This window comes from Ceratotherium simum, chromosome 37 (genome assembly GCF_057802395.1).
Source record: "Ceratotherium simum simum isolate JZ-2026a chromosome 37, ASM5780239v1, whole genome shotgun sequence".
Taxonomy (NCBI): domain Eukaryota; kingdom Metazoa; phylum Chordata; class Mammalia; order Perissodactyla; family Rhinocerotidae; genus Ceratotherium; species Ceratotherium simum.
Window position 1 is genome coordinate 27,776,882 of NC_141936.1, and position 21,990 is coordinate 27,798,871.

Genomic DNA, 21,990 nt, shown 5'->3' on the forward strand with positions numbered 1-21,990 from the left:
GGAAATGAACCCAAGCCATGCGGTGAGAGCACCAAATCTTTACCACTAGACCACCAGGGCTGGGTAAATACACTGTACATAATGGTATATGGAATACACTTAATAAAAGAGAAGTATGCATATATATATAATAACAAAGGAATACATAGCTTTGTTTGCTTAAAATTTGTGCTATTTAATACCTTATGTTATTAAAATTCACATTCATTAGGTGAGAATTTTACCATTTTTAAGTAGAATAAGTATCATGGCTTTTCTTGACCCTATTCCACTGCATTCTCATAGCACCTGTATTTAAATACAGTATTTTAACTTTTACCACAGTTTAATTCCTATTATATTAGGTTCTGTTTATAGATTCTGAATGTACCCACTGCACATAATGTGTCACAGTTATCTTCATCTTACACACTGTTTTATCCACCTAACGTCTTACATGTAGTAAGAACTCAGGAAATGTTTACTAACCTAGGTTGAACTAAATGCAAGGTGTTAAATATTCACTGACAACAAAAATCCCTCACATAACAAGCCCTAAATGAAAACATTACAAAACTATCTCATATTCTTTGGCCTACAAATTTTACTGTGAAGATTATGAAAAGGACGCTTCCCATGAAATGTAAACTGAATAACAGTTGTTTATTTGGCAGAACCACTACGAACAAAATTTTTCATGGCATTTGAATCCTAATTCTGTTGTTCACCTTGAAGCATGATAGAAAAAATAAGATTTAAAACAACTATGACGGAGGTAAAACTACTACTTGGTGTTTTACAATCAGTAGGACATTTTAATTTAAAACGTCACATTGTTCCTTACCTGTCATTACTTTAAAACCTTCCATTAATATCTTGGAAACTAAGGAAACCAAAATAGTAATAATTCTGACTCTCCTGTGTGAATCTGATTGATATTAAAATTGATTGTAAACTTTTTTTTTCTTTTTCTCTGCATTGGTGATGGTTTTAAGTTGTATTTCCTGTGATTAGTGGCATGCATTTCTGAAGTGGCTAGTCTGAGTTTAGGTTACCATCTGTGTCAGGGGACAAATGAAGGTCAATATAGAACAATATGTCCTAAATAGTTTTTTGCTCTGTACTCTAACCAGCTTAGATACCTAGACATAGAGACTAAGAGCATTTACACTGGCCATATAGAGATAAAGATGAGATAAAGTAAGATAGATGATTAGATAGATAGATAGATAGATAGATAGATAGATAGATGATAGAGAGAGAGATAGATGATTAGATAGATAGATAGATGATAGATAGATAGATGATTAGATAGATAGATAGATGATAGATAGATAGATGATAGATAGTTAGATACATAGATAGATGATGGATAGATAGATAGATAGATAGATAGATAGATAGATAGATAGATAGATAGGTAGATAGATAGATGGATGATAGAGAGACAGATGATAGATATTGAGGTTCATGCATACCACTGGTACTCAAAAATTCTACCCATAAACAATGACAATAATACTGGTGAAATACACTCATTGGGTGTGTGCTATGAATCTATCTTAAAAGACATCACTAAACATTTACATACATTAATCCAAAACCTTATGAGAACTCCACAAGGTCGGTATTATCCTCTCCATTTTTCAGATGGAGAACCTGAGGCTCAGTGTCTTCCATGAGTGCCTTTAGCTAAAAAGTGACAACAATAACATCAAGAGTCAAACCCAAGTTCATCTAGTTCCAAGGTTCATGCTCTCTCCACTAAGCCAAGCCTCCTGGATGCAAAAACGAATAAGCTCCTTGGTGAGGGATGCGAGAGAGTGAATCTCAGAGGCAAGGATCTGAATTCCTTTCTTTCCTCCCGCACAGAGGAGCAGAGCATCTTTGAATATGGAATAATCAAAATCTAACTTTAATTTCAAATTTAAAATAGAACATTATGAAAAATCAAAAAGTGATAAAAGCTTAGAACATTTCAGTATAATAAAAAAGGGCTTAATATTCCACTGTGCTCTTCACCATTTAAAATTTTAGAGCTGGAAGGGCCATGACAGATTTTCTAGCCCAGCTCCTTTCTTTTATGGACATGGAAAGTGAGGTACACAGAGGTTAAAGCCACAATTTTCATGAATGGACTAAAGTTGAATTCTTAACCTCAGTTCAGTGGTCCTTTTGGTACACCATGCTGTCTTTTATATGATTTTATTTTCTTGATTTGGTTATAAAACACATTATAACTCAGTTATGTATACATTAATATGTATTTTTGTATATGTGTATATATTATATACCCACATATATGGCCTCTCCTTTTGAATAGAAGCTCTTAGAATCCATTAAATGGTCATGTAACAAATGCCTTATGTTAACAGTCAGAGAGATGTTGAAACATGAGGGAGAAAATGAAATTCCTATGTCCTCCATTCAAGAACCCAGTATCCAGGCAACCTTATGATTTTCAGTGATGTTAAGAATTTGACAAAATAACTGAGAACAACATTGAAATAGAAGAATAAACCAGAGACTCACCTCTCCTACACTTTTCATAGAGCTACCAATTCGGCTAGATGTTCCATGAAAACGATCAAGATCCCAGCGAGGAATCTTGGTCACCATGTAATCCAGGCTGGGTTCAAAGCAGGCTGATGTCTTCCCTGATACAACGTTCTGGATTTCTGGAAGTGGGATCCCCAGGGCAATCTTTGCAGCAATGAATGCCAATGGGTAACTACAAAGGAGGAGACAAATTTATTTTTTTTTCTTTCAGCAATAAGTATTAAAAACAGCGCAAAACACGAATTGGTCTTTCTTAGAAATTTTGGTAGCAGTCCACATCATGGTATAAAACACACCTTATTTGAATATTTAATAGCCATTTATAAAATAATATGAGTCACGATAAAATATAGAGACACCAATCACAAAAGAATTCACTCGCTACGCCTGACATGCAGAGCTAAAACTCCCAACCTTCGCTTCTTCAATCCAAAATCAATAGCTTCCTTGAGAAATAAAGTGCTCACTTGTGAATAAGCTCCACTAAGATAAAAATCTGCAAAATATACTTTTGAAAAAATATATACATGTTTGCACCTAGGAAGACAGTGGAGTTAGCTGGTACTATGGAGTATGTAATGGTCAGAAAATGTAGTCACGGCAAGTTTGGATCCTTGTTCTGTGTTCAAATTATCTTTGAACTTCAGGCTCCCTACAAAACTAACACTCTAGGAACTGGAAATCCTCCTCTGGCATTCAGTTTTGGTAACTGTATTTGAGAAAATAATTCATAGAGCTGTAGAATTACATATGAGTCTTCTAGTACAACTCTCCCATCTAAAGATGAGGAAACTGATAGAGACAATAAGCGATGTGTCCACATAGTCAATAGAAGAACCAGAAGGAAACTCAAGTGTCCTGACTCTTGCTTAGAGCAACACACCTTCCACCACTACCTGCAGCACAGTGTAGCTACATTAAAAAATCTTTAGAGGTAAATAGTTTGTTCGTTTAAATGTCATGTGATTTAAATGCCAGATGCTAAATATATTAATAGAAACAAAAGGTATTAATTAATTTTCCCTCCAATTATGCTTACTAGCAGTTGTTAAATGGATAGTAAATTATTTATTTGTTTACAATATTCACCTATAGAGTAACCCTACATTGTTTGGTCTTATGGAGTTTTGCTAAAATAAAATAATGTGTATTGAATGCTTGGGTCAAGAGAACTATATTGTTTGTCTGCGATTTGTTATACACTTGAAGAGGCCAGTTGAGGACTAAAATTAAGGATTAATTTGCACTTTTTAACAACATCTGCAAAGCGCAATTAAGAAGCAGATTTTTCACAGCCTGCATTGACCACCCAGATTTTGATTAGTTTATGATTAGCCAGCAAACAAAGCCAGCTAGCAACACCATTTGCCACAATCTGGCAGCAAGCTCATTAATAATCATGTCCTTAGGGTTCTAAATGATTTGGAGCCAGCACACAGAAATGGGGACTATATAGTTTGTAAACGCAGCACAGTCTTCCACTAGCTGTCTACTCTATCCGTGAAGAATTTTCCCACTCTGACTGTGAAGAATCTGCACACCGGTGGTCAATCGTTCTGGTCTTACCCAGTGGCCTTCGAGGCCAGGGCAGAGCTTCGGGACAGTCTGGCGTTCACTTCAATGATGCAGTATTCCATTGAGGTAGGGTGAAGGGCAAACTGAATGTTGCATTCGCCCACAATGCCCAAGTGGCGAACGACATTGATTGAAGAACGTCTCAACATCTGAAACTCTGCGTTGGAGAGCGTCTGGGCAGGGGCTACAACCACTGAATCACCTGGACATCCAAGAAGCACTCATTATTAGAGAGTATAGCTAAATAATCAACTTTAGTGACTTAATCTATTTGCATGATACAAGACACAGAACAGCGTAAGGGTTTGTTAGGAAAAGAATTACCTTAAGATAATACATATTACACACTTCGGGTGTTATCCACTCTGATGCTTGTTTTGCCCATATTACTTTGACATGCTATTTACAAAAGCCCTCTAACCTTTCCCAAGCTCATCTAGCTATCAAGGCTTCAGTCATCTACCTACTGGATCAACATTAACATCTTCAATTTCCCTTCTCTTCATCTCACATTCTTTCTCTCTCAAGTCCTTCCTTCCGTGAAATACCATCTCCTCTCCACCCACACTGGTTCATCCATCTGTCTTCTATCTTTCACCCCTTCCCATCTTCTCACTCCTCTCCAATCACAGCCCCTTGAATCTTCAATCACCTGGTCCTTAGTCACCATCCCTTCTGCCTACAAACATGCTCAGATCTCTACCAGCTCAAGAAGCCCCTCTCCCAACATCACCAGACAATCACAAGAACTAGCTCTCTCATTCTTTACAAGACTAAACTTCTTGAAAGTTTACCAGTTCTGCTTATCACTCATTGCCACATGATTCCCTTCAATATGGCTCACATAACCAACTTTGCATTGAAACTGTCCTCTTGAACATTCAAAAAGCCACACTAAATCTTCATTCTTGACCGTTCATACATCTAATACAGCCCAAACCAAAGCTTTTATAAAGTATTTTCTTGGATTGGCCTACTTGGTACTATACTAACCTGGTTTCCTTCCTATCACTCCCTTCGTTTTCATCAGCACAAATCCTTTCTCTTCCCTCTTCCCTGGAAATCTGTTTCCAAGATTCAGTCCTATCCTCTTTCTTTCTCTGCCTATGCCCTTGAACACTTCTTAGTCTATGCTGCCAGCTTCAGTTATTTCCTTTATACTAATGGCTTCCCATGACTTTGTATCAACTTCTTTATTTTAATCTCTTTTTATTAAATTCCAGTTCCACATTCTTAACCCTCTTCTTGAGAGTTCTGCCCACACCTCAAATTTAGCATTTCTAAATTCTAAGTCACCATCTTTGCCCTCTAGTCTAACTAGTTTCCCTTCCTGAGAAACCTATTTCTGTTACGTGTGGCTATTTTCTCTTTCACTTGGTGACTAACACCCCATTCTGCTTGAAGACTTCCTAAATTCACTCCTTACTTCTCAACACCAAGTCCTATAGATTTTACCTTCACTATATTGCTTGTATTTGACCCTTCCTCAAATGAAATCAAGATAATAATACCTGCCTGACTTCATAGGTTTTTTGTGAAGACCAGATTAAATGTGAGAATATTTTCAATACTGCACAATGCTATGTATGTGTAAAATTTTATCACTACTCTGTCAGCTAATAAAGAAAAGAACTTCATAAAGACTGCTATGGGCCATCAGAGACATGAACTGAAGTCATTACTACAATTCTTGAACATTCTCTGCATACCTGTATGAACGCCCATGGCATCAACGTTTTCCATGCTACAGACGGTGACACAGTTGTCATCAGCATCGCGGACCACTTCAAATTCTATTTCTTTCCAACCTGTCACTGACCTCTCGACCAGAATCTGGTTGGTCATAGCAAAGGCCTGGAGATGGGTGACAAAAGATATCAAAGAATCAGGAAAGGCACTTTAAAAAAGGTTTAAACATGGATATTTGGCAGAATTTCCTGGCCTAAATCCTGGTCAGCATCAAAGTCTCAGCCTAGTGCCCATCCTCCCCTACGCTCCGAAGGCACGATGTGTCAGGAAATCAGTGAGGTACCAGGAATAGCATCGCACAGTGAATATGCTTGATTTGCATTATTGAGGCTTGCCATTCAAAGTGCTGATATGACATTAAATCAAACTAATTTAGGAAAAAGAGAAAATAATTGAGCAATCAGGCAGAGAGAAATGAAATTATTTCAGCAGCTCAGCTTCTGTGAAACCAGAAAATGTGATAAGTGCGAATAAATATGGAAAAATAAGTCTAAAGACTCTGGCTTTCTCTAAAATAGCTGAGGGTGCTTTGTATAGTGACACACACAATAAAAGTCAGTGGATGTTGATGAGGAGAAGAAAGGAGATGATGATGGTTGTAAACAGTTAGCCAAGATGGCATACGAAACTGGGGAATTAGAAGAATCATATGCAACTATTATTATGGTTAATCACTGCCTAAGTGCTTAAATACTCTGAGTCATATATCATGTATGCCTAATTAAACAGATATGAATTAGTACAATTGTCATTTCATATTTACTGAGTACCCACCAGTGGGGAGAATACTGAACCCAAAATATGAAAGAGGCAATCTCTGACCTTAGGACATTTAGTGGCTGAAAATCCAAGACAGAAATGTCCCTTTGTCTCATAATATATTTGATTTTCGATGGCGGTAAAAGGAAGAGAAAGCAATTGGGGAAAGTAGTTTCAATTTTTTCAAATTATTAGCAGGCAGTATAATAAAACAATAACTCACTGTGAGTTTTTATGTAATGTCTCAACACTAATTTTTTTCACCTCAGTCAACACTGCAGGCTCTAGCTTGTGAAACTGAAAAATAACACATTTGTCCCCACAGCTGCCCGTGATGAGAGTTTCCAAGTGGGTAGGAAATTCTGCAACCAGTGTTAACAATTTAACAGTGATTAATTTGTCGTTAGGATTGCCTGCTAAAAGAAGAAATCTGGGAAACGAAGGGCGTGAATTAGGGGAAGCATGTTGCATTCTAATGGAGTAGATAGGATATCTGGGCACAAGGACGACGAAGAGCATCTTCTCCTGATGCCTCATCTTCCTGTTTTTCTTTCAAGTCTCAGATTTTATACAAAAGATTAACTTAGGGACCTGGAGGAGTTAATGCAGCTTCTAATGGTACTAAATATAATCTCAAGAGGTGCTTAGGATATAATGATACAAGTAATTATTCTCAAGGGAAAAGCCAGGTTTTTCAACAAAGAAAACCATTCAACAGCTATTGATTATTTTAGAGGAATGTAAATAAAAACTATCCCATTCCAAACTTGTCTTCATTGTAAATGTTTTTAGACAATTCAGTATTCAGAATGGTTTTATATACTGCACAAAATATGTTTTTAGTAGACAACATGTACATATTGGGGCCGTTCCCATGGGGTAGTGGTTAAGTTCGGCACATTCTGCTTCGGTGGCCTGGGTTCACAAGTTTGGATCCCAGCAGCAGAACTACACCACTTCTCAGCCACTCTCTGGTGGTGACCCACATATAAAGTAGAGGAAGATTTGCACAGATGTTAGCTCAGGGCTACTCTTTCTTAGCAAAAAATAATAATAATAATAATAAGTACATATTGTCACTATTGGCAGTAATAATGAGATTGCTAATAACAAAAACAGTGAGACACCTAATATGCTAGAGGAAAAAAAGAATCTTACACTTCCATAAACATGTTTTTTCTTTAAATACACAATTCAGAAGTCCAGAGTGGAAACAAGAAACATTTATATTAGATATGTTTCCCTTTTTTGGGTTTGTTTTGACAACTTGAGAAAAACTAAATCCAAGTCGTTGACATGTAAGTTTGTCATCATAGTTTTTCACATGTATTTAATTTTATTAATCTGTTCTCAAAATCCTATGTCAACAATTCAAGGGCCTCATTTTGTTTTACTCCAAAAAGTAAGTAATGATAAAGCTATAAGCTGTGCTTGTGCTGTTTACTCAGAACTCCCCAAAACAGCCCTCACAATAACTCTCAGATTCACCTCCACGACTGCATGTAAGTGATACGGGCGTCTCGGCTGCACACGCATCCACTGATTCAACAAGCAATTATCAACCCCCAGTGTCACCAGGCACTGTTCTATTCTGCGGGAATAGAGTGTGAGCAAAACTCTCTGCTTTCATGGAGGATGTTTTCTGTGTTAATCTCTAATTTATTTTTTGGAGCATATCTTAATTTTCCCAAGGTTTTCCCTTTAACACTTAAGAAAAGAAGTATTCAGTAATAAGTTAAAGGGATTTTGATAGAAAATAAATTATAAACACTCAAATCTCACTTTTGCCTATGTGTGGGGCGGTTGGCAGAGAGCTCACTCATTTATGTTACTGGGAGGTTTATACTGTATATAATTAATTCACCGAATTTGAGGTAAAGCTAAGCTACTCAATGTGTTTTGTTTCACTTATTGGTTGTCATCCATGTCATATTATTTCAAAAAATAATGGAAAAATGCGACACTATATTCCAGGGTTTTTTAACCACTAAAATACTTTAACATTATGGGTATTTTGGAGCAGATTTTGAAGCAGAGGGAAATGGAACCAGATTGACTTCATCGCACTGAAATCAATAGACAGGACAAAAAAGATGGGCTTTTAGGCAGAGCAACCATCAGTTTACCCGGGACTGTCTGGATTAACGCTGTGTTCCAGTGTAAATCATTGCACCGAATTTCCCTTTCAAAGGTGTCATTTCTTGGACTACACTTTTAGAGAACACGGCAGTGATTTAATGAATAGAGAAAAGCTCGTTTCTCACCTCTATAACTTTCTCTAATTGAAAGGGAATATCAAGTCAGTTTTCTTGGTTGGTAAGAATTCGGTCTATGAACATACATACCTTCGTGCTGAGGTCTAGTAAGGTCTCCTTATCAGGACAGAGGCCTGAGCCCAAGCCACCCAGGGCGTAGGCAGAGCGGATCATCACGGGGTAGCCAATGGAGTCTGCCGCCTTCAGCGCATCCTCGATCTGTCAACAAGAACAAGGACTTGAAGCTTTAAACACTGACACAGTAGCAGAAAAGACATACCAAGAGAGTCTGGCAATTCAGGCAAATCAGTTTATTCGGGGAGCATGACTATGAAAATGTTCTACTATCCCTTCATCTCCTTCTGAAAAACAAGTGAGGTTTTACAAATTTAAGTGAAATTCTAGGATTTTTTTAACATACAGTAAAGGCTCTTTTTCATCCCTTTGTGGTAAATTTTATTTTGCCATGTAAAAAAGAAAACGATGGCCAAAGCTGAAGTAATCATTATTAATTTGAGAGTGGAAGCCATAGCGAATTTTTAAATTCAGTTTCAAAGTCTTCACCTCTTAATGAAACAAAGTTTCCCACTGCTGAAACTAACTTGGTGTGACTGCAATAAGCCATTAGGAATACTATACAGAAAGAGATTTTTCATTTTTCCAGTTCAGTCAGAGAGTAATCCCAGAAGCTTGGAATTTTTCTTTTTTTCTTTTAAACTTACAGACTACAACATATGGTGGCTATATTTTTCTGTCATGGAATATTATTACACTACCAATGGGAATGTAATTACACCTTTCCCATATGCCTGTTTCTCGTCCTGAGGAAGCAAGGACATAATTAAATCTGGCAACGAAAGAATAAATGTACGGCAGAAGCTTTCCAAATATTCAGCAGAGCTATCCTGGGATGATTCCTGATTGACAGCTGTGTAACATGGTTCGCACTTGATGGCATTCTTTTCTGAAACATACATAGCCCATTTTTAGCTGTCCCATCAGTACTTGCCTTACCCCTAAGTATCTGCCAATTTCCACAATGGCACAGTTGCATCACAAACTGCCTCGAGCACCCCCACTCCACTGACTATATGCCTGAGATCAGGAATCAAGTCAGAGGCAAAAACGGATGTACAGCAAGCTTACTTTTTCCTGGTGCCTGGTAATCGCCTATCAATAGGCATAGGATAGGATGGGAAATAATTAACAGAAACGCAAAATAATCTGTCCTCCTTAAACATCTAAGCCACAGGTTTCTCAGTCATAATCTCACCGATTAGATCCAATGGCCTTTTTTCTAGATAATTTCATTTCTAAATGTTTACTCCATTCTAACAGGAAAATTTAAATCCAATCATTTCCCATTTGCAGGTGATTCACACATACAAGATGTGTGACTGATCACAGGACGAAGGTAAAAATTACTTTGGCTCTGCCAGTTGGTGTGGTTCTTAGTTTTAATTCAGGGGATTTGAGATTCAGTGGCATTTCAATCACTGATAAACCACTTCATCTCTGGGCTTATGCTTCTCTTCATAAAATAAAATATTAATACCTACCCCTAACATTTCAGCATTGAACGCTGCAATTAATACACGATGTCTCTGAGGTACTAACACATTTCTGGAAGAACATATATGTGAGAATAATTTTAACCATCATTTTTAGGCACGACAAATCATTCTCCCTATAATGCAAGACAAATAATGGCCTTGCTTCTCCAGAACAAAGGTTCCTTACCGATTCTACTGCAAAGCTGGGAGCAATCTTTTCATTAATCTCATTTAGTTTGTCCGAGAACAACTGCCTGTCTTCTGTGGCCATAATGGATTCCACCGAGGTCCCCAGAACTTTCACACCATACTCCTTGAGCACGCCTCTCCTGAATAGCTCCACTCCTACAGAAGAGCCAGAGATAATCAGCCTTTAAAATCTCAAACTCTTATGTCTTCTTTAATACAACTGTTTCTAAAAAAATCTTAAAATTAACTCCAAGGGGACAACACAGTCCACAATAGAATTGCACGTATGGTCAATAAAAATTTTGGAAAAAAAATTCTGAAGACATTACACAAAATATTTGCTGATATTACTATTACTTATATTACCATCTTCTCCAAATGATTTTTACTATCCTCCTTAATAAGAATCATAGGATTACAGTGAGCCTTAAGATTTTAATGTATATCCTTTCCTTCTAAGGTCCATTCCTATGAGACTCTCTTATTCAAATAATCCCAGTGATATGGATATCTATCTGGGTTAAAAATCATCAAAATTGGGGGCTGGCCCAGTGGCACAGTGGTTAAGTCTGCACGCTGCACTTCAGTGGCCCAGGGTTTGTGGGTTTGGATCCTGGGCACGGACCTACACACTGCTCATCAGGCCATGCTGTGGCAGCGTCCCATATACAAAACAGAGGAAGACTGGCACAAATGTTAGCTCAGGGACAATCATCCTCAAGCAAAAAGGGGAATATTGACAACAGATGTTAGCTCAGGGCCAATCTTCCTTACCAAAGAAAAAAAAATCATCAAAATTATTCGTGTTTCCACAACTTGCCATCTAACTTTGGCTAAGTCTTTTATATTTGACATACAAATTACATCACCACTGGTTACCCCAAATAGCTAACAAGATTCGCATTTATGATGTAGTTCCAAAGGTTTGAGGCATTTTAAAGGAGACAGAGCATTGGACTCTGCAGATGTATGCAGCTGTGGTAGAGCGACTGATCTGTTATCATGCAAATATACGTGAAAATCCAATGCTACAGAGCCGACACATAAGAGCACAGAGCACTTAATCAATGTGAATTCTCATTTTTCATTCATAATAGTTCTCAGGGCTTCAGTGGTAACCGAGGAAAGCAAGATCCTGGGATGGAGGAGAAGGACCCAAGAAAACTACATGGCCACCCTGGAGCATTAAAGAAAAAGGTTTCTTTTGGTCCCTCAGCTGGTCTGTGAAATAAACAAGTAATATTCATCATATGACGTTTCTGGGTGGCTGTTTGCTCACTGCTTCCTCACACATTAGAGGGGAACTTTTATGAACACACAGGACACAACTGCGAGACGGGATCAAAGGAGAAATATTATGCATAAGTGTATAGGCCAAAACTCGGCAATTAGACTTAAACCAACTCACCACAGTTCAGAGCTGTCTGGCCACCCATGCCTAGAATTAACCCATCTGGCCGTTCCGCCTTGATGACCTCTGTGACAAACTGAGGGGTGATGGGGAGGAAGTAGACGGTGTCTGCCTGTTTCAGGCCCACCTCGTTGGTCTGCACTGACGCAATATTTGGGTTCATCAAAACGGTCTTGACATTTTCTTCCTGAAAGAAACAGAATATATCCAGAATCTGAATATATGGTCAAAAGAAGAGAATGGCCATATTCAAATGAAGGGTATTATTGGGTAACAAAGGTTTCGGGTTATTCTGTGGGCTGTAGAGATAAGTAACAGTACTAGTGGATGGGAGTCAAACAGACACAACATTTGGTGAGAAGGAAGAAATTGCTTGAAAATACAACTATCCCAAAAGAACTGGCTGCCTCGTGAGACTCACCCTGAATTCCTCGCCACGGGAGGTATCAAGCAAAGCTGGAGATGATTTCTATTAGAATTTGACTAGATGTCCACCATACTACTGAACTTTACACAGCTCAATCAACCTTAAAAGAATAAAATATTCTAAAATTTTTTAAATTAATAAAATATAAAATGAAACTAAAGGCAATGTTAAAGCTGCTTTCCTTTCTAATGTTTATCACACATCTCTGAGTGTATGTTTAAAATGCAGGATAACGTGCTCCCTTCTTGCTGGAAGCACTGAGAGTCTTCTGTTGGTTTCCATTTTTTTAGATTTTCATGCCTGTGCGTTAACAAAAAGCATTATACAACTGTTTATACACATTACATAAAAAGAAAATGACCATATGGCAAAAAAGTAAAATAAATATTTGCGTGTGTGTGTGTGTGAAGGTATGCACAGCCTTACCTTGTTCCTGACATCTGGAGAGACCTCCAGAACAATGCTTCATGTAGGCTACTAAGGATAATAGCTTTATAAACCAGGATGAGGGATGACACTCAGCAAGATAATTATTATGAAATATGGCCACATGGTTCTTATCATTTTACCTATTAGCATGTCAATTTTGAACTCTTCTAAAATGTCAACAAAATATTCGGATGAAAGTATAGAAATCATCCTTGAAAGCCCTACATATCCTTGGAGGAGGATCTGAATGAAAAATTAAATATATTTCACACTACTTTAAATTCAAGTAGTGCCTTAAAACTTGTAATGTACTTTTTCACTAATTTGTCTGATTTTTATACCCAGACTATGAGAGAAATTTCTACCTTACAGATGAAGAAATTGAGGTTCAATAAGGTTATATGACTTATTCATAAGGGGATCGTATAGGGGATTAGTGCCAAAATTAGGCCTCAAATCCAAGTCTTGTTACTCAGGTCCTATGTCCTTCCCTCAATGTGAGTCATCTGTCAACATTTTAAAGAATTGTTTTAAAGGAGTATGATGAACAAAATATTGAATAGATACATACAGATAAGCAAATGCATTTAAAATATGGGTTGGAATTAAATACAGTCCAAACTGAGAACACATCCTCAACAGAAGTTATAGAAGATCTTGCTACCATAGATAAATACCAACAGACTTAAGCATATTTATAAGTATTTTCCTGAATGTGCTGTACAATAAATATGGCTATTTTTCTAAATCACATTATATAGGAAAATGTCCCATAAATGCATGTGATGAGCATCCATTCATTTTAAAACTTAGAAATAATTTCAAGCCATTTTAATAAATTTTGCATCATTTTTTTCTAATGTAATTCTAGCTGCAGAACATGAACAATCTAATTCTTTTTAAATATTTAGTTCATAAATTCATCTCTTTTCACCTCCTAATTAATCACAATACTATATCTAATAATTTGTATTCTTCGGTTAAAATATATAACTTCACCTACTTGGATGTAAAGCACATGAAAAATACAAGCTATGAAAATATTAATTCTTTATAAAACTACCAAATAAGACAAAAAAAATGTATGCTTGTTAAATGTATTCTAAACCCTGATCACATTTAGATTGTGTTCTAACCAATCTAAACCACTGGACATCTGCTAATTATCTAAAGATAAATTGAATCATAATGCAATGAAGTAGAGCATGCTTTGAAACTGTGTCTGAAATAACATGTGTATGTGTACACCCATGCGTGTATGGAGAAGAGAAGTAAATCGAAACAAATGGGAAGAAGACGAAGGGGCTGTGTTCCACCTATTTTCAACAGACATCTGTCAGGTGAAAATCTTTGTATGTAGAATACTGAATAAAACAAAAAGAGAAAAATTTTGGCCAACTGTCTCCTGCATTTTGTCCCGGTCTCCTGCTGCCTTCCCTACATTGCTCTCTCCTAGCCAGGTCTCAGATGAATGGTTTTACACTGCAGAGCCCAAGGCAAGGTCAGAGAGAGCTCACGTTGCCTCTGGATGGCCTGATTATCACCAAAATGGGGACTATCCAGGGAAAAAAAGGACACCAAAGAGAAGACAGTTAGGTCTTCAATAGAAATACCTTGCAGGTACAGTGGAATTTTTCTAAAGGTTTCTTTTAGTATGATGAGGGTTGGAGAGATCTCGAGAGACTTTGAAGAAGCAGGGAGAGTGTTCTTCCCAACTTGGGTATCAAATCCTCTTTTCCACTTGAAAATCCAGCCATACCATCCTGGTAGGTCATCCAGTCCAAGTCACAGATGGGGGAATTGGGTCCCTAGTGACAGGCAATAACTTGTAAAGCTTGAACAAAAGGCATTGTTGCCTTTGCTCCCCCAATTGGATCTTCTCTTTTCAACCACAGAGATGCCTAAAGCATCCTGTAAAACATGTGAGGATGCCCAAATTCCCTCTTTCACACAAAAGACAGGTAGATTTTAAAAACTCACCACCTCAAAAGGAATGAGCAACATCTATAAATGTGGCTTTGTATGTTCTCGATATAAATAGGTGAAAACATAGACGATTTTGGAAACCAATCTAACCGTCGTAATTTGCAGATGTGCACCTTTGAGAAAGTTAAAAATCTCGTCTGTGATCAAACTTTCTGTAACGTAAGATGTGTAAGGAACAGTTAAGGAAATTAATTATAGTGACTTTGAAAAGAGGTATTGTCATAAATCTAAATTATAAAATACTAATTAGACTCATTACAGGGAGTGTATTAATTCTAGCGAAGATCATATTCTCTCACCTTCATGGCTTTTACAGCTTGCGATCCCGAGTAATCAAATTCACCTGCCTGACCAATGGACAGACCTCCCGATCCTAGGATAAGGACTTTGGAAACCTGTAAGCAATAAGAAAATGGCATTGCTTTTATTATTAAGATGGGGACCTGAGACATTTTCAAGAGTGGGGAAGACAAATTATATTGTCTGGGTTTATGTGGTGATTTAAAGTACAATATTGTGAAAAATATAATATATGAGTAAAAAGACTGACAATTTAAACATCTCTAATTTTAAAGCAATTTCCAAAGATCATGAAGTTTTTTTCTCTTAAGCAAAAATTTTTGGAAGAGGTCTACATTTTATTTAAACATATATAAATATCTAAAAATAACTATATAAATAGATATGTAAATATATACATCAATGTAAATATATACATCTATACATGTGTGTGCATATATATTATTTTGTAGATAAGAATCTCCTTAAAATTTAATTGACTAAATTAAATATTCCATGGGTTTCCTCTGGACAAAGGATCAGCATAAATACAAAGGAACCCCAACACCTTCCTAACTGGTGAAGACAAAACTCAGGAGGTGAGGGGACATGGTACACCTTCATATTTGCATTTCGCTTTTACAGTTCAGTGCCAGAAATGTTTACAGAAAATACAATAAGAAAAGATCATGTCTCGGCAACATACTGAAATTTGTACAAATTGTGTATATGATGTAAAGCAAGTAATGATACGGCTTATTGTTGAGCCACAGCCGCCAAGCCCTTCAGAGGAGAAAGACGTTCTTAGTCACTGCAACAGACAGGGACTTGGGAAACTTGGCTGCTTCAACAAAAGTTATTGGGCACCTGCTATATGCAAGGCACTGGCGAATCCCAAATTACACCTTGTCCCTCACCATTTATAAAAAGAAAAGCATCTGAAGAACATGAGTTGATTTCTGAGAAAAACACTGTATAGTATATGGCTTCTTTAGCTACCAAAAACCCACTTTGATTCCACACTGAGTGGCTGGATTACCTCCAATCTCTCCATCTCAGGAAAACAGGTTGCCATGGGAATCCTCAAAACAGACCATCTAACTCAACTCATCGTTTCATGTAAACATATAAATCAATTATTTTTATTTATAAAAAGAATTGATATGTATATCTATATACTTGAAAATACACATACACCCGTCTAAATTTTATATAATAATGGTGTGCATACGTGTGTGGCTTAACTATGAAGGAAATGGGTAGAAACCTTATCATATTAACATATATACTCAAACAAATAAGGTTTCAAGTCTTATGCTATATTAATTCTTATTCATTTGCTCTTAGAGGTAAAATAACATTATTCCATGCATGATGTCAAATAATAATTCTTCTTTGTTGTTGTAAGTACCATCAAGTCGATTCTGACTCCTTGTGCCCCTGTGTACAGCAAAGTGGAGCTCTGTCCCATCTTTTTGCGCCATCCTCGCACCTTCTGGCGCTCTATCAGACTATCCTCTGCTACTGTTCATAGGGGTTTTCATGGCCAATTTTTTGGAAGTGGGTGGCCAGGTCCTTCTTCCTAGTCTATCCTAGTCTGGAAGCTCCTCTGAAACCTGCCCACCATGGGTGACCCTGCTGATATTTGAAACACCAGTGGCATAGCTTTCAGCATCACAGCCACACGCAGCTGCCACAGTGTGACTATCCACAGACGGGTGGTGTGGATCCCTGACTGCGAAACAAACCAAGGCTGCAGTGGTGAGAGCACCAGATCTTAACCACCAGACCACCAATTCTATCATTGACAGTGATTCTGTAGTCTGAACTGCATCTCAAGCATACATAAGGCTATGGTTTGTTAAGTAATGTAAAATATATACATTATAAACTAAGTTAAACATAATTCTTTGTTAAATTGTTTTATCACAAATATTCCAGAAGAAGTAAACTTTAAAAGATATGATTTTAGGTCAAAACATGAAAATTCCAATGACTATCATCAAGAACAGACCAAACAATTAGATGCTAAAATGATGGATGATTACAGTACTACCAGTCATCTTTCATAGACATTAAAATGGTTTACATAATGCACTTAAAACAAATCATCATATGATAGAGAAAATCCAAACTACATAAACCAAAAAGAAGCCCACATCGACTGACCTCAACTCGAGATGCAACTAGTCCCGGCTTCGGTAGAACTGATGTAATGGTGGTACCTTTCCCCTTCTTAATCAGTGAGAAGAAGGAATCAAACAGGTACTAGAAAAAATAAAATCAGCTAGTTAGAATTTTTAAAACTCATAAAGTTATCACATAAAATACAGTATGCCCGGTTAAATTTGAACTTTAGATAAGCAACTAATAATGTTTTAGGATACGTATTCCTAGGCAGTATTTGTTTTTTGGTTTTTTGCCAAATCTGGCAACACTATTTACTTCTATAAGAATCAGATCAAATAAACACTTCTAACTGCTCCCTTCAAATCCTATCAAAAGAAAGTCTCTAGCAGACAATGAATGTTTCGGATAATGTCTTCTGAGAATGTCAAGTTTTCAACCCCTTAATTATGAATCTTATTCTTCTTCTAAATAAAATTTAGTTATACAAAAAGAAAATGAAGCTATTTTACTTATGCCTCCTAAAATTAGAAATAACTGGATTTTAAAAATTTCTGTCAGCTCTAAAAATATCTCTAAAGATTATTCTTAAACTTTACCAATGAATTTACTTCTGTTGTAGCATTAGACATGACAAATTTCAACAAAGATATTCATTTTGCAACTATTTGGCAGGACAAAAAAAGTATTAAGTGATACTGGATATTACATTCCTTAATTTCAATGTTCCTAATCTGAAGTACTAATATAAGCCAGTAATTTAAATTTTAAATTTAAAAAAGTATTTAGCATCCATTAAGCATACGTGTATGTAACTAAGTTTTATTTATGAGTTTCATCGTGGTTAGGTAATGTTATACTGACTTTGGCTATTAAGAATCATTATTTCCTAATAATGTTAAAACAAGAACAAAATACAAATATCTGAAAAGGCAATTCAGGGATGAGGAAGTAAAGTTTACAGAGGGAAAATTCTTATTCTCCACCTTGTTGTACCAAGTGTCTCTTCTGAGAGCATCTGCTGACAAGGAAGAGTTGTCAGCATTACTCCTGGAGGCCCTAGGGTGTGGGAGAGGAAGAACCACGCCAGACTTCCCAGACTTTTCTGAGTGTCACCTCAAGCTCTTGTTTGGAAAGATGTCCTTAGCATTGAACCAATAGCTCGAATTAAAAAGCAAAAATATTTAAATTAAAAATAAAACTCCTCCAAGCAGTTCTTACTGTTCTTTTCTGATGCCATCTGACTCATATGCATGTGCATGGAGGCCCTCTCCTCTCCCCTCCCCATCCCCTACCATTCCTCCTTCTCCTCTGTTTATCCTCTTCGCGGCTACACAACCAGTTGCCATAAGGATTTTTGTAAAGTCACAGATGGGGGATTAAAATTTCATTTCAGTTAAGAGCACGAGAAAGCAAGAGGGAATTCATTTGCATAGTACAACAATTGTAAATTTCAGAACTAAATATATTAGAATAATAATGATTTAAATAAAAATAGCATCACATCAGGTTTCTTAAGGGGTTTCCCGCTTTAAATTTTTAAAAAGATAGACATTTCCTCCATGATGTTCATGGGGAAATTTTAATAGAAAATGTGTCTTATCAAAGCACTCTTCTTGAGGATGTTCTGTACAGGATAATCCAGGGTGATTATTTTAGTTTCTTGAGCATTCACATAAATACATTTCTGATTTTTTTTTTTTTAAAACAATGTAAGCATATAATAGGCCTCATCTTCTGACATACCTCAGTGTCTGTTGGCCCCGGGCTGACCTCTGGGTGGAACTGTACCCCGAAGAAAGGTTTGCTCTCATGCATAATCCCCTAAAGGAGTGGGAAATGGAAAGAAGTTTCTTCTGTTATAATCCCCAGACTACATATTATTCAGTGGACAATAAAGTTCAAATTAAAAAACTGAGTTAAATGCTTAAGAACATTCTCAGAATTAACAGTACTATTAAGTAACATAATTGGAGATCTTACAGACAGACATATCAGACCATTTGGTAAAAACAGAAAATACACCAATGAAGACTCACTAGAATGTGAGTCCCTTAATAAAAACAGCTGATTTGGTCTCTAGCCTTTGGGGCCACTCTAGGCTCTGTTCAGAGCAAACTCAAATCCTCTTCTTATCTCCAACTCCTTAGTTACTTCTCCATGGGTCTTCTCAAAGGCTACTTCAGTGCTAAGTGAGTCCCAGAGACCCCCATAGACTAGGCCCAAACAGATCTGGATCAATTGCTCATCAACAATGTGTAAGACAGGCATTGATTAATGACTCAAAGAGTAGATCTGAATGAGTCAACTGATGAGAGAATAAGACAGAGAGAAATTATATTTTTTAAAGCAGAAGGCTATGGGGAATAACCTATAAAAAGACTTCTTCCAGACGTGCCCCAAAAAAGCCCACATAAACAAGGGAAAGATGTCTATATAACAGAGTATTAAAAACCCCACATTTTTCGTCACCAACTGAACAGGTTTATTGAGAGCACTCACCTCATTTGTTTGATCATTGACATTCACAAAAAGTGGTTTCCAGCCAGCAGGGAGGGTGTTGTCCAGGGCATAGCCATGATTCTGAGCAGTAATGAAAGCCTGTCTGTTTGTGATGTTCAAAACAGGCTGATTCTGCCCTCTGGAGAGCAGAGGGGAACAAGAAGAGGGAAAAGGAACGGTGAAGAGAAGAATATGAACGCATTAGTTGTAAAATTGTGAACGAGAAAGAACTATTAAAATTGAGACGTTTCAACAGCTTCATGAAAATTACTCTGTAAGAAAAGTCACAGATTGTTAATCCCAATAATTTTAGCAACAAAAATCAATTCAGGATGCTTTGTTGTGTGTTAAATATCAGGTCTATTAAACTTCTATAATCGGTTTTAGAAAAGGAGGAATTGCACTCGTAACAAAAAGTTGAGTTGCTCACTAGCTTAACAGAGACAGACAAACATAAGCGACTATTTTAAGAAGCCACAGTAATTTTAAAGCCAGAGGAGAGTTCTTCAGGGACAACAAAGAGATGACCAGTCATCCCTGAGTCATTTTGAATTATACATATATATACACATATATATACTCATATACATTTATATACATATATATATGTGGAGGGTAGGCTGTGAGGAAACCTCCATGTTGAATAAATTAACACCATTTGGGGTGAAGGAGTAAACCCACTAAGAGGATCTGAAGATTTCTTGGTTCTTTAATCACACTAGGGTCTTACAACATCATCAGTACTCTGAAATCAAGCTTCAAATCAAACAATTTCCCTTGGAATATCATTTCATTGAGTATTATAACTTCAATTTATGCCAAGGGAAGGAAAATAACTTTAAAACTACAGCAAGGTTATCGTTAGAGAAGGCTGCCTTTCAAAATTGCAGTAAAAGAGGTATCAGGTAGTCAGACATCTGTGAACCGTGTAATAGTATGGTATCTACTTATTCTGAAGAAAATGGCTTGTAAGTTCTCTAAGTCTTCTGGGTTTACTAGCGGTATGTCGGAGCCAGTTTGGACTGTAGACAAAAGCACAACGGCCTTACCTGTTGGCCATGGGCATCTTGTAGGTTTGGGCACCAGCGGCCAATCCTGTTATCAAATTTCCTGTACTGATGCCAAACAGCGGCTCCTTGCGATCACTCTCCAAAACCTAAATTGGAGAGAATTTTTATTAACCCGGAAGTACAGTCCCAAAAAGTACTGCCTCTGAAGGAATAAAAATGAAGTATCCTGTTCTTTCTTGATTAACAAGGTAAAGAGAATAGTAATTGAACAAAAAGTTAAACTACCAACAAGGCCATGACTGACAAATTTGTAGCGTTAGAATTCAGTAAAATGTACTTAACATTCAGACTAAACTAAATCTAATTTAATATTTCTTTAGAAACTTGAAGGTCTTATAGGTCCTAAGGTCGTGGTGAGGAACCTGAGTCGTCATCTTACAGCTGTACAGAAAGACGCATTTGGAGACTGGACTCCAGCTCTCTTAACTTGAGACACAGTCCCAGCTACTCTGCCTGAAGAAACACTCTTTCCTCTCTCTTCTCATTGGTTCCTTCTATACAGTATCTGTGCTGACTTTGTCTCAGAGGTCACTAACAAGCGTACTAGAGAAGGCCTGAATAAATAAAATCTGTTAGCCTTTTCAGCAGTACAGAGCAGACACCCGCCGCCTCACACACAGAGATGCTACCCCAGGTTCACTGCACCTTTTTGACGTTCTGAATTAGTGGCTGTGCAAGAGCTGGGTTCCCAGGCCCTCCAGCAATTAAAAGTCCATCATACTCCATGTTGGTGAAATCGTAATTCCAGGGAACTACATGCACTTCAGCTCCTCTCTGGAAAAGACGCGAGAATGATCAATTTAATAACATTTCTCTTTGCTATAGTGTAATTTTGCTAGACCTACTCTTGACTCTCCCTGAAGAGGAGAGGAAAATAGTACACGATTCAAGTAATCAATGCTGAGCAAAAAATTCTTTGGTGGCTCATTGTATTTTGTGTAATGTAAATGCAGCCAATGGTCAATAGAAAGGGGAGGAAAAACACTATTAAATTTTGATCCTGAAAAGATAGGGAATGCCCTTTCCTGCACCTTAAGAGCTTTCAGAGCCTAAAGGCTTCACGACTGAGCACACAGGAGCAGAGGTATCTTCACTAGCTATGCGAGAGAGAGCTGCAGAAAAGATAAATCCATTTTCTGCA

At 37.1% G+C, this 21,990-nt stretch overlaps 1 protein-coding gene across 2 annotated transcripts in view; it reads right to left on the reverse strand.

Annotated features, from left to right (window-relative positions):
• The window catches only part of CPS1 (carbamoyl-phosphate synthase 1), a 129,556-nt gene that overhangs the window by 65,179 nt on the left and 42,387 nt on the right, over positions 1-21,990 (reverse strand). For both annotated transcript variants that reach the window (XM_004427511.3, XM_087424881.1), the window contains 12 exons: positions 21,495-21,623; positions 20,829-20,935; positions 19,780-19,918; positions 19,024-19,101; positions 17,320-17,418; positions 15,171-15,266; positions 12,027-12,216; positions 10,617-10,774; positions 8,967-9,095; positions 5,823-5,967; positions 4,105-4,315; positions 2,512-2,710 (listed from right to left, as the gene is read on the reverse strand). In XM_004427511.3, the coding sequence (XP_004427568.1) occupies positions 2,512-2,710; positions 4,105-4,315; positions 5,823-5,967; positions 8,967-9,095; positions 10,617-10,774; positions 12,027-12,216; positions 15,171-15,266; positions 17,320-17,418; positions 19,024-19,101; positions 19,780-19,918; positions 20,829-20,935; positions 21,495-21,623 (1,680 nt within the window). The remainder of the gene's footprint in view (positions 1-2,511; positions 2,711-4,104; positions 4,316-5,822; positions 5,968-8,966; positions 9,096-10,616; positions 10,775-12,026; positions 12,217-15,170; positions 15,267-17,319; positions 17,419-19,023; positions 19,102-19,779; positions 19,919-20,828; positions 20,936-21,494; positions 21,624-21,990) is intronic.